General features: G+C 57.0%; 1 protein-coding gene across 5 annotated transcripts in view; it reads left to right on the top strand.

The window, feature by feature from the left end:
* The window catches only part of MEGF8 (multiple EGF like domains 8), a 46,216-nt gene that overhangs the window by 20,968 nt on the left and 10,785 nt on the right, over positions 1 to 14,463 (top strand). For all 5 annotated transcript variants that reach the window (XR_001303681.2, XR_002344663.1, XM_013988615.2 and 2 more), the window contains 15 exons: positions 181 to 391; positions 503 to 752; positions 1,268 to 1,400; positions 3,099 to 3,346; positions 3,429 to 3,539; positions 3,704 to 3,822; positions 4,176 to 4,383; positions 4,816 to 4,996; positions 5,508 to 5,671; positions 6,626 to 6,770; positions 7,592 to 7,823; positions 8,946 to 9,069; positions 9,207 to 9,420; positions 9,578 to 9,792; positions 14,088 to 14,295. Coding sequence is in view for 3 of the 5 variants with exons in the window: in XM_013988615.2 (XP_013844069.1) it covers positions 181 to 391; positions 503 to 752; positions 1,268 to 1,400; positions 3,099 to 3,346; positions 3,429 to 3,539; positions 3,704 to 3,822; positions 4,176 to 4,383; positions 4,816 to 4,996; positions 5,508 to 5,671; positions 6,626 to 6,770; positions 7,592 to 7,823; positions 8,946 to 9,069; positions 9,207 to 9,420; positions 9,578 to 9,792; positions 14,088 to 14,295 (2,763 nt within the window). In the remaining 2 variants the exon portion in view is untranslated. The remainder of the gene's footprint in view (positions 1 to 180; positions 392 to 502; positions 753 to 1,267; positions 1,401 to 3,098; positions 3,347 to 3,428; positions 3,540 to 3,703; positions 3,823 to 4,175; positions 4,384 to 4,815; positions 4,997 to 5,507; positions 5,672 to 6,625; positions 6,771 to 7,591; positions 7,824 to 8,945; positions 9,070 to 9,206; positions 9,421 to 9,577; positions 9,793 to 14,087; positions 14,296 to 14,463) is intronic.

Below are 14,463 nucleotides of genomic sequence, written 5' to 3'. Positions count from 1 at the left end.
ACACAGATTTCAGTACCACCCATCTCTTTGCCCCTCTGCTCCACATCTTCGAATTTGCAGATCCTCCCCAGTCTGGGCCCCAGTTCCCTCCTTTGAAGCAGCCAGCTGGGGTTAGGGAGGGTCGGGCTCCTTCCCATCCTTGCCCCTAACTCTGCGTCCTGCCTGCTGGGCCCTCTACAGACTGGACGTGGGGGGAGCACTGCGAACGGTGCCGGCCTGGCAGCTTCGGTAACGCCACAGGCTCAGGTGGCTGCCGGCCCTGCCAGTGCAACGGGCATGGGGACCCACGCCGAGGCCACTGTGACAACCTCAGCGGGCTCTGCTTCTGCCAGGACCACACTGAGGGCGCCCATTGCCAGCTCTGCTCCCCTGGCTACTACGGGGACCCCCGGTGAGTCAGGGGCCCACCGGGTGGAGCGGGGGTGGGGGTGGGGTGGGATTAAGGACATGGGGGAGGATGGGGCGGGACTGGTCTGACGCTGGCTCTCCTCCGTCTCCCCAGGGCTGGTGGCTCCTGCTTCCGGGAATGTGGGGGTCGCGCCCTCCTTACCAACGTGTCCTCTGTGGCACTGGGCTCACGCCGGGTTGGGGGCCTACTGCCTGCAGGTGGTGGGGCAGCGAGAGCCGGGCCGGGCCTGTCCTATTGTGTGTGGGTTGTCTCGGCCACCGAGGTGCTACAGCCCTGTGCCCCTGGGACCCTCTGTCCCCCACTTACCCTCACCTTCTCCCCTGACAGCAGCACCCCCTGCACGGTGAGCACCAAGGGCGCTAGAATACAGGTCTATGCCTCCCCGAGCCAGTCTGCATCTTCAGATAGACCCTGGCCCCCAGGTCCTTGTTTCTTCATCCATCAACCCCCAACTCTGTCCTCAGGCCTCCCCCTTTGTTCCTAAGCTCACAGACCCTCCCATTGTCCAGACTCCTCCCTGTTTCCTGGACTCCAGTTTCTCAGTCCCCAGGTCAGCTGTGGTAAATACTTGTACCTGTGTGCCAACTCTGATCGATTGGGAGTGGCTGCCAGGATCTGTGTATTGAGAAAAAGTCTCCATGCAAGAGCGCCTGATTGATTAGCCGTGTCTGTTGTGAACACAGACATGGGAATGGTGGCCTCCATGCCACAGTTTGACAGTCTGCCCAGGAAGTTTAAGCAGCCCATTTCCCCATCTCAGATTGCCCTCTCCTCTTGAGCTCTACCTCCTCCAAGACCCCAAGCATCCCTTTTTCTCAGCTACCTTGTCCCCTCATCCTCGGCTCTACACCTCTCCAGCTGAGCTACGTCCTGGCCTTTGATGGATTCCCACGCTTCCTGGACACTGGTGTCATCCAGTCGGACCGTAGCCTCATTGCTGCCTTCTGCGGCCAGCGGCGGGACAGGCCCCTCACGGTGCAGGCCCTGTCTGGTATGGGCCTGGGGGAAGTGGGACCTCTATCCTCGGCTGTGCTTTGTCCCTGTACCTTGCTGCCTGAGGTAGGCTTAAGATCCAGCCCAAATCTGCCAATTGGCTTGCTGGGTGATGCAATCCCTTGTCACCTCTGGGCCTCAGTTTCTTCAGCTGAGAGGCAAATAGAGAGGGTTATACTGGCTGTGTTGTATCTCTGGAGAGAAAGTCCAAGTTGGACCTGTCTTGGGGATACACAGAACGTAGCTAGTGTGAAGGTTTCTGAGCATCTGTCTCCTCAGCCCAGTGGTTCTCCACCAGGAGTGACTTTGCCCCTTGGGGCTTTTGTCTGTGTCTAGAGACATTCTGATTGTCCTAATTGGCATCTCATGGGTAGAGCCAGAGATGCTGTTCTGCATTCTGCAGTGCACAGGGCAGCCCCCACAGCCAAGAACTGCCAGGCCCATGATGTCAGCCGTGCTGAGAAATTGAGACCCCGGCTTAGTGTGATGGACATGTGCTGGAAGTAATTTGTTACCCGTGGCAGTTAAAGGCCCGAGTTTGGAAATACTTCTCTTTGTATTGTGAATCAGAGTGGCTCCAAGGCTAAGAGAGGGCAGAGCTGTCAGTGGCCTGTTGGCGATGGCACACAAGCCCAGACCCCGCCCGGTGAGACTTTATTTCACTTGGCAGATGTCTACTGAAGATCTGTAGTAAGCTGGGTCTGAGCTGGATGCTGGGCCTGTAGCAAGGCACAGGGGACATGGGCACGGCCTTCCTGGACTTAAGCAGGGTGGCAGTGACAAACAGCAAACAAATCATAGTAAGAATAGTGACCCCTTTGGTAAGAGATAAGAGGAAACCGAAAGGAGTGGGGAGGCCGACCTGTGCGGGCTGGTTGACACCCTCATGCAGAGGTGAAATTTCATTTGAGACCTGCAGGAGGCGGTATGGTCAAGGGCAGCTACTCCAGGTGGAGGACGAGCAGATGCCCAGGCTCAGAATGGGAAGCGGTGGGTGGTGCTGGAGTGCAGAGCACAGGGAGAGTGGGAGGTGATGAGGTCAGAGGGCCTGCAGGCCACCCCTCTCTTTTTAAATATCACTTTATCGAGGCATTTTCAGCATATCATCGAGGTAGTTTTTGCCCCTCACCCCCACCCCTGCCTCCACCACCACTAATAGACTTTCTAAGGAGACTTGGTTTTGTATGAGAGCGGTGGAGGGCTCGAGGCTTGCCAGTGATTCACGTTTTTTGGTTTTTTGGTTTTGTTTTGGCCCCACCTGTGGCATGTGGAAGTTCCCAGGCCGGAGATGGAACCTGAGCCACAGCAGTGACAGCACCAAGCCCTTAGCCACTAGGCAGGAACTCCCCCCGCCCCCCCATGTTCTTAAAGGATCGCTTGGGCTGTTGTGAAAGGCAGAGTGTGGGGACGGGAAGACAGTGGCGAGACTGGTGCTGGTGTCCAGGCCAGATGGCTGAGGAGGTGGCGAGCAGTGGTGAATGTGAGCGATTCAGGCTTGAAAACTGGCAGAACCCGATGGCTTGGATGAGAGAGAGGGTGTGCGGTGTGCAGCGTGCAGGAGAGCGGTTAATCATGGCAGTGACTACAGGGGTGCCTCGCTTCCCTGCCCAGTTGTACTGGGTCTTCTCCACCCGGGGGGTGAAGCAGTGCCCTGAAACGTGGCCTTGTGACAAGTCTCTGGACTCTCTCCTGACAGGGCTGCTGGTGCTGCACTGGGAGGCCAACGGCTCTTCGTCCTGGGGCTTCAACGCCTCCGTGGGCTCTGCCCGCTGTGGGTCCGGGGGCCCTGGAAGCTGTCCTGTCCCCCAGGAGTGTGTGCCCCAGGATGGGGTCACAGGTGCTGGACTCTGTCAGTGTCCCCAGGGCTGGGCTGGCCCACACTGCCGCATGGCTCTGTGTCCCGAGAACTGTAATGCCCACAATGGGGCAGGGACTTGTAACCAGGTACGGGTGGGAGAGGGCAAGCCGGGTGGCACAGGGGCGGTAGTCAGGGCTCTTCCCGAGCCTCTCTCTGCTGTCCCCCCAGAGCCTGGGTGTGTGCATCTGTGCTGAGGGCTTCGGGGGCCCTGACTGTGCCACGAAGCTGGACGGTGGGCAGCTGGTCTGGGAGACCCTCATGGACAGCCGCCTCTCAGCTGTGAGTTGTGGGTGCCACTCTCTGGGGAGATGCCATACAGTCCACCTAGTAGAATATTCCCCCCACTCCAGTCCCGTGATTATATCCCCTAGACCCTGCACCTAGCCTGACACTTTGTAATGACTTTGCTTACTTGAGCCCTCATGCCCACACCCCACCCCCAGGACACTGCAAGCCGCTTCCTGCACCGCCTGGGGCACACTATGGTGGAGGGACCTGATGCCACCTTGTGGATGTTTGGGGGCCTGGGTCTGCCGCAGGGGCTGCTGGGAAACCTGTACAGGTAAGGTCTGCCCTGGGGAGGTGGGGTACTTTAATGAGAGAAGGTCACCTCAACAGGGGATGCTGAGATGTCCCCTTGTTGGGGGGGGCACAGATAAACCTCTGCAGGTGAAGAACACCCCAAGGAATGCTGAGACACTTGTCACAGGAGGCTTAACTCAGGGACTGGGATCCTTATTTGGGTGGTGCTACCCCAGGGGATGGTAAGGATTGTCATAAAAGGTCACCTTAGGGGTGTTGGGATACCTGCCTAGTGAGGGGTGACCCAGGGGGTGCTGGGATACCAGTAAGAGGATGACCCGGGGGGGCTGAGTTGACTGTAAAGTAAGGCTGTTTTTTGCATCTTGGCCCCAGGTACTCAGTGAGTGAGCGGCGGTGGACCCAGATGTTGGCAGGAGCTGAGGATGGGGGCCCAGGCCCCTCACCCCGTTCCTTCCATGCAGCTGCCTACGTGCCTGCTGGTCGTGGTGCCATGTACTTGTTGGGGGGGCTCACGGCTGGGGGCGTGGCCCGGGATTTCTGGGTCCTCAACCTCACCACTCTGCAGTGGCGGCAGGAGAAGGTGAGCGTCTCCCTCTCCCCCAGTCCCCACAACCAGCCTCTAGCGAAGGACCACAGCAGCTCTGGCCTGCCTGGCCCCGGGCTCCAGCGCAAGTCTCAGAATTGAATTTCCTTGGCCATCCTGGGTCACGTTCAGTTCCTGAGCCTGTCCCTGGCCAAGGGGACGTGATGCTCTGGTTGGCCAGGTGGGGACCTGGCCCCAGTGAGAGCAAAACAGCTGGTGCTTCTCAAAGGAACCCTATGCTGCTCCTACATGAAGAGATGTCAGGCCCATGGCTGGTGGAAAGCCTGGGGTCTTGCCAACCCCGGGAGGCTCACCACCTTCTTAGTGGTTCGAGGGGAGTATAGGGAGCTCTGAGCCTCGCTTCTACCCACAAGATGACCCCTGACCTCCCCCCCCCGACCGTGGCAACCTCTGCCCTCCATCCCCCAGGCCCCTCAGACCGTGGAGCTGCCGGCAGTTGCTGGTCATACTCTTACCCCCCGCCGAGGCCTGTCGCTGCTCCTGGTGGGTGGTTACTCTCCTGAAAATGGCTTCAATCAGCAGCTGCTTGAATACCAGCTGGCCACGGGCACCTGGGTGTCTGGAGCCCAGAGCGGGACACCCCCCACAGGTGGGCCTGGGGACTGGGAGGGCATATAGCACTTTTGACTCTTGGCATCCTCTCTGTCCCCTCCTGCATTCTGTGGCCACCGCCCCCACCCCCATACCTCACTGCCTCTGTCTCCCCCATCTCCCGCCTCTACGCTCAGGATACTGTCTTTCAGGAAGTTCAGTTTCCCTCTTTACCCCTCTCAGACTCCATGATAAGCCGCCCACCTCCTGCCCAGGAGCTGTGGGTCACTGTTTCCCTCTCCCGGGTCCTAATCGCTGCCACCCAGGTTTTCCTTTCTTGCTCCTTCTATATTCTTTGATCGTTGTCCCCATGGTCATTCTGGTCACCCTGTCTCCCTCCCTTCTCTTTCCCAGAGTCTCTGCTGGTCCTCCTTTAGGACTGAAGGGGGGGGTGTTGAGAAAGGTCTCTGGGTAGGGTGGTGGTGTGGTCGTGAGACGGGGAGCCCAGGAAGCTGGGGGACTCTAGCCCTTCCCCCAGCGCCTGTGCTCACTCGCTTTCCCACCCCCAGGTCTCTATGGTCATTCCGCTGTGTATCACGAGGCCACAGACTCCCTCTACGTGTTTGGGGGTTTCCGCTTCCACGTGGAGCTGGCAGCCCCTTCCCCTGAGCTCTACTCCCTGCACTGTCCTGACCGCACCTGGAGCCTGCTGGCCCCTTCTCAGGGAGCAAAGGTCAGGAAAAGAGCTCCAGACAGATAGTGTAGGGGGCCCTGGGAGGGGCCCTCCTTTCCAGTCCTTCTGGTACCCCGAGTCTCCCTTTCTTTATCTCTGACTTGGAGGTAAGAATCCTAGAGCAGGAGGTCACAGCTCTGCCACACTCTGGGTGTGGTCCTGACAGGTTCCTCTCCTGCCTGGCCTCCCCATCTGTGAAACAGGGCACTGAGGCTCCTGCGCTTTGTGCCTTCAAGGCCAGAGGAGACAGTGTGTGGGAGAACACGAAGCCCCAGGTGTGCGGGTTAGAGACAATTGCATTTTCCTTCCACAAGCATATTTCCAAGCCCTTCTTGGGGCTGGACTGCGAGGGAGGCAGAAGTAAGAGCCCCAGCAGGATGCCCTGAGCCCAGCTGGGGGAGGTCACCCTGGAAATGTGGGGTTCATCTCAAGTAGTCCATGCTGAGGTTCTGGGAGCAGCATAGGGTCTGGGGGTTCTGGGAGATCAGGGAAAGGAGATGGCTCTAGATGCTGCTCTGAGGAACGACAGAGGTTTCCTGGGGGAAGGAGGTGAGATTTGAGGAAGGTTAGAAAGGGGTGGGCTGGTGGGAGCTGGCGTGTCGGGAGATTGGGGGCGTGGGTGGGCTGAGAGGGAGTGTGGAGAGCGGATGACCGACTGTCGTGGCTCAGTGGATTATGAACCCGACTAGTATCCATGAGGGCGTGGGTCCGATCCCTGGCCTCGCTCAGCGTGTTAAGGGTCCAGCGTTGCCTTGAGCTGTGGTGTAGGTCACAGACGCGACTCGATCCTGCGTTGCTGTGGCTTGCTGTGGGTCGGCAGCTGAAGCTCTAATTTGACCCCCGGCCTGGGAACTTCCATATGCTGCGGGCGTGGCCCTAAAAAACAAAAACAAAACAAACCAAAAACCCAAGAGCTCCTCTGACGGGTGGTCCTGCCATGTGTCTCCCCGACAGCCCCGCCCCCGACTTTTCCACGCCTCAGCCTTGCTGGGGGACACCATGGTGGTCCTTGGGGGCCGCTCGGACCCTGACGAGTTCAGCAGTGACGTTCTGCTCTATCAGGTCAACTGCAACACCTGGCTCCTGCCCGACCTCATCCGTAAGTCCCCGCTCTCCCTGGGGAGGCCCGGGACAGCCGGGAGGAGGCTGGCCTCATCCCGTGACCCTCACCCTTAGGAGTTATTTGGGCCCCTTCATACCCGTCGGCAAAGCTCCTGTCCCCTCCGTGTGGTATAGACCCCCATGGAGACGCTCGCCTTCCTTTCTTTTTCTTCGAAAATTTTTGTTTTTTCATTCTGGTTATGAAGTAAGGATAGTCATTGAATGTGATTTGTACAACAGAAAAAAGCAATTCCCCATCATCCCATTCGCTAGAGACGAGGACTGCTGTGTGTGGGGCGCTTCCTTCCAGTTCATAGGCTGGAAAGGGGCTGTATCTTGCCTTTTTGCTTCATTTGACATACATTGTAAATAACTGCGTGTGTTTCTGGGCTTGTCTCCTTTTCTTTTTGTTTCTGTCTCTGACCCTCTGTCTCTAATTCTCTTTTGCTCTTAATCTTTATTTATTTATTTTTTTGGCTGCACCCATGGCACGCAGAAGTTCCTGGGCCAGGGATTGAACCTGTTCCACAGCAGCCACCTGAGGCACTGCAGTGATGACAAGCCGCACGGGAACTCCTTGTCTCTGTTCTTATTCCACCCTTTCTGTTCCTTTTTTCTGTTTTTGCGCCTTTCTTTTATCTTGCTACCTGTGTCTGATTCTCTTGTCCTGTTTGGCCTGAAACTCTCGTCCGTCTCTCTTTCCTTGTCTGTCTTTCTCCTGAGACTGTCTTCCTGCCCAGCATCTCTCCCTGGCTGACAACTTTGTGTGGACCTCTTCTGCTCTCTCGCTCTCTCTCTGAAAGGACTGTCTTTCCCCAGGCCCGGCTTCTGTGGGACCCCCGATGGAGGAGTCTGTGGCCCACGCTGTGGCAGCGGTGGGAGGTCGTCTCTATATCTCAGGAGGCTTTGGGGGAGTGGCCCTGGGACGCCTGCTGGCCCTGACCCTGCCCCCTGACTCCTGCCGCCTGCTGCCCTCACCTGAAGCTTGTAACCAGTCTGGGGCCTGTATCTGGTGCCATGGCGCCTGCCTGTCCGGGGACCAGGCCCATAGGTAACTAGGATGACTGATGGCACGTGGGTGAGTGGTACTGGTGCCCTCCAAAGTGGGTTCTGTTCCAGGCCAGGCTGGTGGGGGAGGCCTCAGGGGGGTACTGTCTGGTCAGGATACAGCTCACTTGGGAAAATGCACAGCTCATCACAGGAGGGCCCAGCTTGGGGATCGCCCCACGTAGAGAACCCTGTTTGTGGGCCGGAGTATCATCCAAGATGCTTCCTGGGAGCTGAGGCCGAACTGGGCCCTACGTGACCAGAGGAGTTTAGACCATGAAGGTTCAAAAGTGGGGGCTATATCGATGTGTTTTAGAAACCACCTGACTTGGGGGAGAATGAGACAGAAAGGTGGGCGGGTCAGCTCGGGAAGGCATCCCAGTGCCTGGCCGCAGTGCCGGGCCCGGTCTAGCTCCAGACACTCCTCCTCTGCAGTTTGGGAACCCAGACATCTTGGGAGGCCGCAGGTGCTGTCCTAGGTTTAGCACAAACGAATCTGGCTGCACAGTTTTCCTGCACGGTTACCAGCCGGCTTAATTTTGTCCTGTTAAGTGTGTCACTGTGTTTACTGCACAATATTAAAGTGTTTGATTTTTAGGGTGCTCCCTTGGACTCTGCTAGGGGTATTCTGTAACAGTGGGTACACCCACTCCTTTTCTAAAACCTGGAAAGTTCTGAAACATGTGCCTTTGAGGACTTTGAGTAAAGGATTATGGGCCTCCGCTGTGGGGGCTGGGGAGCCGCAGAAGGTCTGAGCAGGCAAGGGCGGGGGGAAGGCTTGTGAGGGAGGATGTGGGAAGGGAAGAGGAGGCCCAAGCTGGGTGGGGGAGCTCTAGGGGTGGGCGGGAGGGGATGGTCAGAGAAAAATTCCAGAGGCGGAGGCCTGGGTGGCTGGAGAGGTGGGAGATGGGGTGTTGTCCAGTGTCGCTGGTCTGGGTGACAGGTGGAAGTGTGACCATCACCAAGTAAGTGGGCGGAGAAGCAGCTTTGGGAAGCCTGTGCTGAGGCCAGTTTGTGCCCATGGGACCCACAGCACAGTGTCCGGGAGGCACCAGAAAGAGGCCAGGGTGAGGAGGAAGGGTGGGGCCTGGCTGAGTGTGATGAGCGAGGCCTCACGCCTCCCCAGGCTGGGCTGTGGTGGTTCCCCCTGCTCCCCGATGCCCCACTCCCCTGAGGAATGCCGACGCCTTCGGACCTGCAGTGAGTGCCTGGCCCGCCATCCCCGGACCCTGCAGCCTGGAGATGGAGAGGTGAGGGGTGGGGTGGGGGCTGGAGGCTGGGTCTCAGGTGCCACCAAGCTCCTCAGCTAGGTTTGGGTGGTGATGGCTGAGCCCGGAGGGGTGCCGGCGGCCCTGCCGACCCCGCTGAGCCCATATCCCGCCACCAGGCACCTGCCCCCCGCTGCAAGTGGTGTACCAACTGCCCCGAGGGTGCCTGCATCGGGCGCAATGGGTCTTGCACCTCAGAGAATGACTGTCGCATCAACCAGCGTGAGGTCTTCTGGGCTGGGAACTGCTCAGAGGCCGTGTGTGGGGCAGCTGACTGCGAGCAGTGCACACGGGAGGGCAAGTGCATGTGGACACGGCAGTTCAAGAGGACTGGTGAGTGCCGGAGCTTGGGCCCCGGGCCCCGAGAGGAGAGTTTGGGAGCTTAGATTCCTGCTCTAGGGACGTGAGGGGCTCAGGGGCCTGGTGTGAGGGAGAAGGAGGGGAGGGGCCCAGGGCCCAGACTGGGCTCTAATCCCTGTGCCAACCCCAGGAGAGACCCGCCGCATCCTCTCAGTGCAGCCCACCTATGACTGGACGTGCTTCAGCCACTCTCTGCTGAACGTGTCCCCAATGCCGGTGGAGTCATCACCCCCGCTGCCCTGTCCCACCCCCTGTCACCTCCTGCCCAACTGCACCTCCTGCCTGGACTCCAAGGGTGCAGACGGGGGCTGGCAGCACTGTGTCTGGAGCAGCAGCCTCCAACAGGTACTGCCCCGGCCCGGTGTCCCATGGCTCTCCTCCTCTGTCCTGCCTCGTCCTTCATTTCCGTGCTTTCTTTCTCCTACTTTCTCTTATCTCTTTTTGACGACTCCTTTCTTCCCTCCTTGCCTTGTGAGTCTCCCTGTCCCGTCCCGGTGCCGCCTTCCCGACTCAGCCCCTGTGTCTGTCCAGCTCTCCTTCCACCCTCCTGGCCCCGGCCTTCCTGGGACTCAGTACCGTCTCTCCTCTCCCTCCCAAACCTTTCTCTTCCCTCCTCCACCTCCTTCTTTCTCTGCTTTTGAAAGTTTGGGTTGTAAGAAACAAAAAACCACTGAGCTGGTTTGATTATAAGGAGTTGGGGGTCTCTGATGGAACCTGAGGATGGGAAGTGCTGCTGCTCTGTCCTTCTCAGGGCACATCATCTCTGATCTCAGCTGTTTTGCGTGTCGCCATTCTCTGGTGTCTCTCGGCCTGGTCAGCAACACATGGCCTCCAGTGGCACCCTTGACCCTCAGTGGATGTGACTTTATTTTTTTGCTTTTTTGCTTTTTAGGGCCCCATCTGTGGCATATGGAAGTTCCCAGGCTAGGGGTTGAATCAGAGCTGCCAGGGATTGAACCTGCATCCTCACGGATACTAGTCCGGTTCGTTACTGCTGAGCTACAGTGGGAACTCTGTATGTGACTTTCTAATTCCAGAGACCACGGCTATCACTGTGCTCTTTGGTTAATTCACCTTCTCAGGGAAGACTGCAGCTCAGCTCATGAGTTAGATGTCCGGCCTTGGTCCATGTGGCCAGGGAAGGGAAGGAGCCCTGGTTCTGACATGGCAGTTCAGATGCACCCGTCATCTATGGCTGTGGGCTGGAGAGCTGATTCTTGAAGGTGGGCGTGGTCTGGGGAGACACAGTCTGCCATTGGCTGCCCCTACCTCTGCCTGGCGTGATTCAGCCATCCCAGTGACAGACCCAGGCATTCAACCCCCACCCACTGCAGCAGGAGATAAGAAAGCTTCACTTGCTGCTGTCACATCCCAAAGCAGTGTCACTGGGCTAGGGTTGTGAGTCTGATTCCCCCTGATGTACATGCTTATGCATCCTCATTGTGCAAGACCTGACCGAGGTGTGACCCTTCACTGTCTCACAACCCACGAGCCTACACGCGCCTTTGGTCAAATGTGAGTGCAGTCAGCAGACCTTATCTGGGGTATCCTCCATCACCACAGCCCACTTTCCGGTTCTCTGGACGCCAGCTAGGTGTTCAACAGTTTAGTGAATTTCTAATGCTACCTGGAATCACCGTCACATCTCACAAGACTGCCCCCACTTCAGATGCCAGGCACAAAAACTGGCTTATCAGTCAGGGGTTCCGTCCACTCCCTCTGCAGGTTTGATTATTTCCTAGAATGGCTCAGAGACTCAGAAACATTTACTTACTAATACCAGCTTATTAAAAAGGATGCAGCTCAGGAAGAGCCAAATGGAAGAGGAGAATAGGGCAGGGCATGAAGAACTTTCATGCCTTCTCCCAGCATCGACACCCTCTCCCAGGATGGAGGACATGTCCATCGACTGGGAGGCTCTCTGAATCTCATTGATCAAGGGCTTGTTTTTATAGAGCCATCTCTGCCCTGACCCCATGTTGGTGGGTGAGGCTGGAAGTTGCAGCCCTCTAACCACTGGTCTTCTGGTGCCCCCCCCCCAGTCACCTCATTAGCATAAACTCAGGTGTAAAAGGGGCTCCTAATGAATAACAAAAGATATTCCCTACCTGCTGGAACTGCTGGTGTTGTTGTTGTTTTCTTTAGGGCCACACCATGGCATATGGAAGTTCCCAGGCTGGGAGTAGAATGGAATCAGAGGTATAGATGCCAGCCTATACCCAGCCACAGCCACATCCACGCAGGATCCAAGCCACGTCTACGGCCTACACCACAGCTCACCCAGATGTCAGATCCTTAACCCTCTGAGCAAGGCCAGGGATCGAACCTACGTGCTCATGGATCCTAGTGGGGTTCCTTAACTGCTGAGCCATGAAGGGAACTCCTGGAACTCCCAGTGTTTTAGTAGCTCAGTACCAGGAAACTGGGACAAAGAGCGAATCTATTTTTGTGTCATGCCACCCCCCCCCCCCAAGAAAGGTCGTACAGACTAGCTGGGAGAATTTAGGACACGGAGCAGTGCCTGCTCTTCAGTAAAAACTCAGTAACACCCAGCTTCTGCCCCCTGGGAGGATCCCCTGTCTCCCCTGTCCAGACAACCAAGAGGTCAGTGTGGCGGTTCAGGTGGGGGTGCTCTCAGTATGGCAAGGGCATAGGCCTCTCGTCCTCAAGCCTGGGATCCTGCTGGTGATACAGGTTCTCCATGAATTTGATGGAGATTTCCATTATTTGTCTCCATTGGGATTCCAGGGCCTGGATACCAGAGAGCTTGCTGGCCACTATGGGGGAGTGTGAGGGGATTGCTGCCAGATCTTCTGATTTCTGGGTAAATCAATTAAAAAAGTGTTGGCTCAGGTGTTTTAAAAACAGATCAGGAGTTCCCACTGTGGCATGGTAGGTTAAGGATCTGGCATTGCCACAACTGTGGTGGAGGTTGCAGCTATGGCTTGCATTTGATCCTTGGCCCAGGAACTTAAATATGCCGTGGGGTGGCCAAAAAAACACTCAAAAACAAACCACCAAACACACATACACACACACAACAGCAACACAGATGAAACATAGCAGGTGCACAGGCCAGACCTGTTGTGATTTGGCTCAAGGGGAGCCATATTTTAACCGTGAGGAATTGTTCTTTCTCAGAGCCCAGGGCAGGTGACAGAGTGCTCTCTTGCCTGGCTGGCTGGCTTTTTCCTTCCTTCCCTTTCTCCCTTCACCAAATTCTTCACTGAGTACCTTCCTTTGCTGGGCTGTGGGCATATGTCAGCAGACAGCACGGTTCCTGCCTCTCTTCCAGGAACATAGGAAGTTCAGGCTATGATGTTGGGCAGCATCGCATTTGGCCACAAGCGTGGTCACAGTGGAAAGTGCCTTGCAGACTGGAGCCTCAGGCTTTCTTCCCACCTCTTTCCAGATTACCCCACTGTCTGCCAAGGGGTGCACTAAATTTGGATCTGGGCTCAAACCCGGAGGAGAATTTGGCTCTGGCAGTTCGGCCAGGCTCCGCTCATCGCTGGCGTAGTGCACAGTGGGCGCAGAGCTCTGGCTGCAGCAGTCAGGGTTTTCTATTTCAGGAGTGCGGGGTTGCTTTGTTTCTTCCTGAGTGCTCCCAGCCAAACAGCCCAGACTCATCTCTTTCCTCTTATACTTTGCTTAAGGCCTGAGCAGTAACTAAAATGCTCTCATACACTGAGGTAAATTCCCAGGGGTCTGAACTTCTTTGCGTACCATGTCTGGTCCCAGGACCTGATAAGTGATGGCACGTGGCCCGCTGCGCAGCCCCTGACTACGGACTCAGCTTCCCAGGTGAGGGTGGGAGAATCCTGTTGCCCCAGCAGGAGGGTCCATATTCTTTTAAGACTTGTGGTTTGCAACCTCCATCCTGATACCTGTTTCTGTTTCCATCTGGGATCATTGCCATTCTTTGATGGTAAGAAACACTCGTAGCCCAACCGGGTGGGTAAAGGGGGCCCATTACAGTAGCACAGTGGCCCCTCTTGGGACCCAGGTGGAAAATGCAGGCAGGCCTTACCAGATACCGGACATTGAGCTTGGGAAGCTGCCTCCACCTTTCAGTGGGGTGTGTGATTCTCATGTCTGCCTCCTGCCTCTGCTCTATTCTTGCCTCTTCGCTGTCATTTGTTCATCCAAGTGGCCCAGCCAGCTAGTTTACCCAGTCTTCTAGTTACAAGGACATACATAGCCTGACTTGCAGTTTGAACTTCTTTTTTTTTTTTCTTTTTGCTTTTTAGGGTCGCACACACGGCATATGGAGGTTCCCAGGCTAGGGGTTGAATCAGAGCCTACACCACAGCCACAGCAACCCAAGATTCGAGCTGCGTCTGTGACCTACACCATACCTCACAGCAGTGCCGGATCCTTAATCCACTGAGCAAGGCCAGGTGTCGAACCTGCGTCCTCATGGATGCTGGTCAGATTCATTAACCACTGAGCCACGATGGGAACTCCGAGTTTGAACTTGTTACAAATGCCAGGGAGAGAGAGTGTGGTGACCTCAGCTACTGTCCATCTTGGTCCACCTGGTTGTGGCCAGCAGGGGTGAAGTCTCTGAGAAGAGTCTGGGAAGATACCCAGGGTGTGTTTTCTGACTTTCTTTCTCCTCCGTTTCCCCTCCCCTGTAGTGTCTGAGCCCCTCCTACCTGCCCTTGCGCTGTATGGCTGGAGGCTGCGGGCGGCTGCTCCGAGGACCCGAGAGCTGCTCCCTGGGCTGTGCTCAGGCAACCCAGTGCGCCCTGTGCTTGCGACGCCCCCACTGTGGCTGGTGTGCCTGGGGCAGCCAGGACGGGGGCGGCCACTGCTTGGAGGGTGGACTCAGCGGCCCCCGTGATGGTGAGAGGATTTGGGGATGGGGTAAGGGGCTGGCCCTTGGCTGGGTCTGGCCTGGGCTTTGGTATAAAGTACGTTGGGGGCCTCTGGGGACTCAGAGGCGGTGCTCAGAGGAAGTAAGAACGAGAGCCTAGGCAGCTGGGGGGTGACACAGAGGCTCCGACAGGTGAA

The sequence above is a fragment of the Sus scrofa genome, chromosome 6, assembly GCF_000003025.6.
Source record: "Sus scrofa isolate TJ Tabasco breed Duroc chromosome 6, Sscrofa11.1, whole genome shotgun sequence".
Classification (NCBI taxonomy): Eukaryota; Metazoa; Chordata; class Mammalia; order Artiodactyla; family Suidae; genus Sus; species Sus scrofa.
This window is presented reverse-complemented; position numbering and strand designations above follow the sequence as displayed.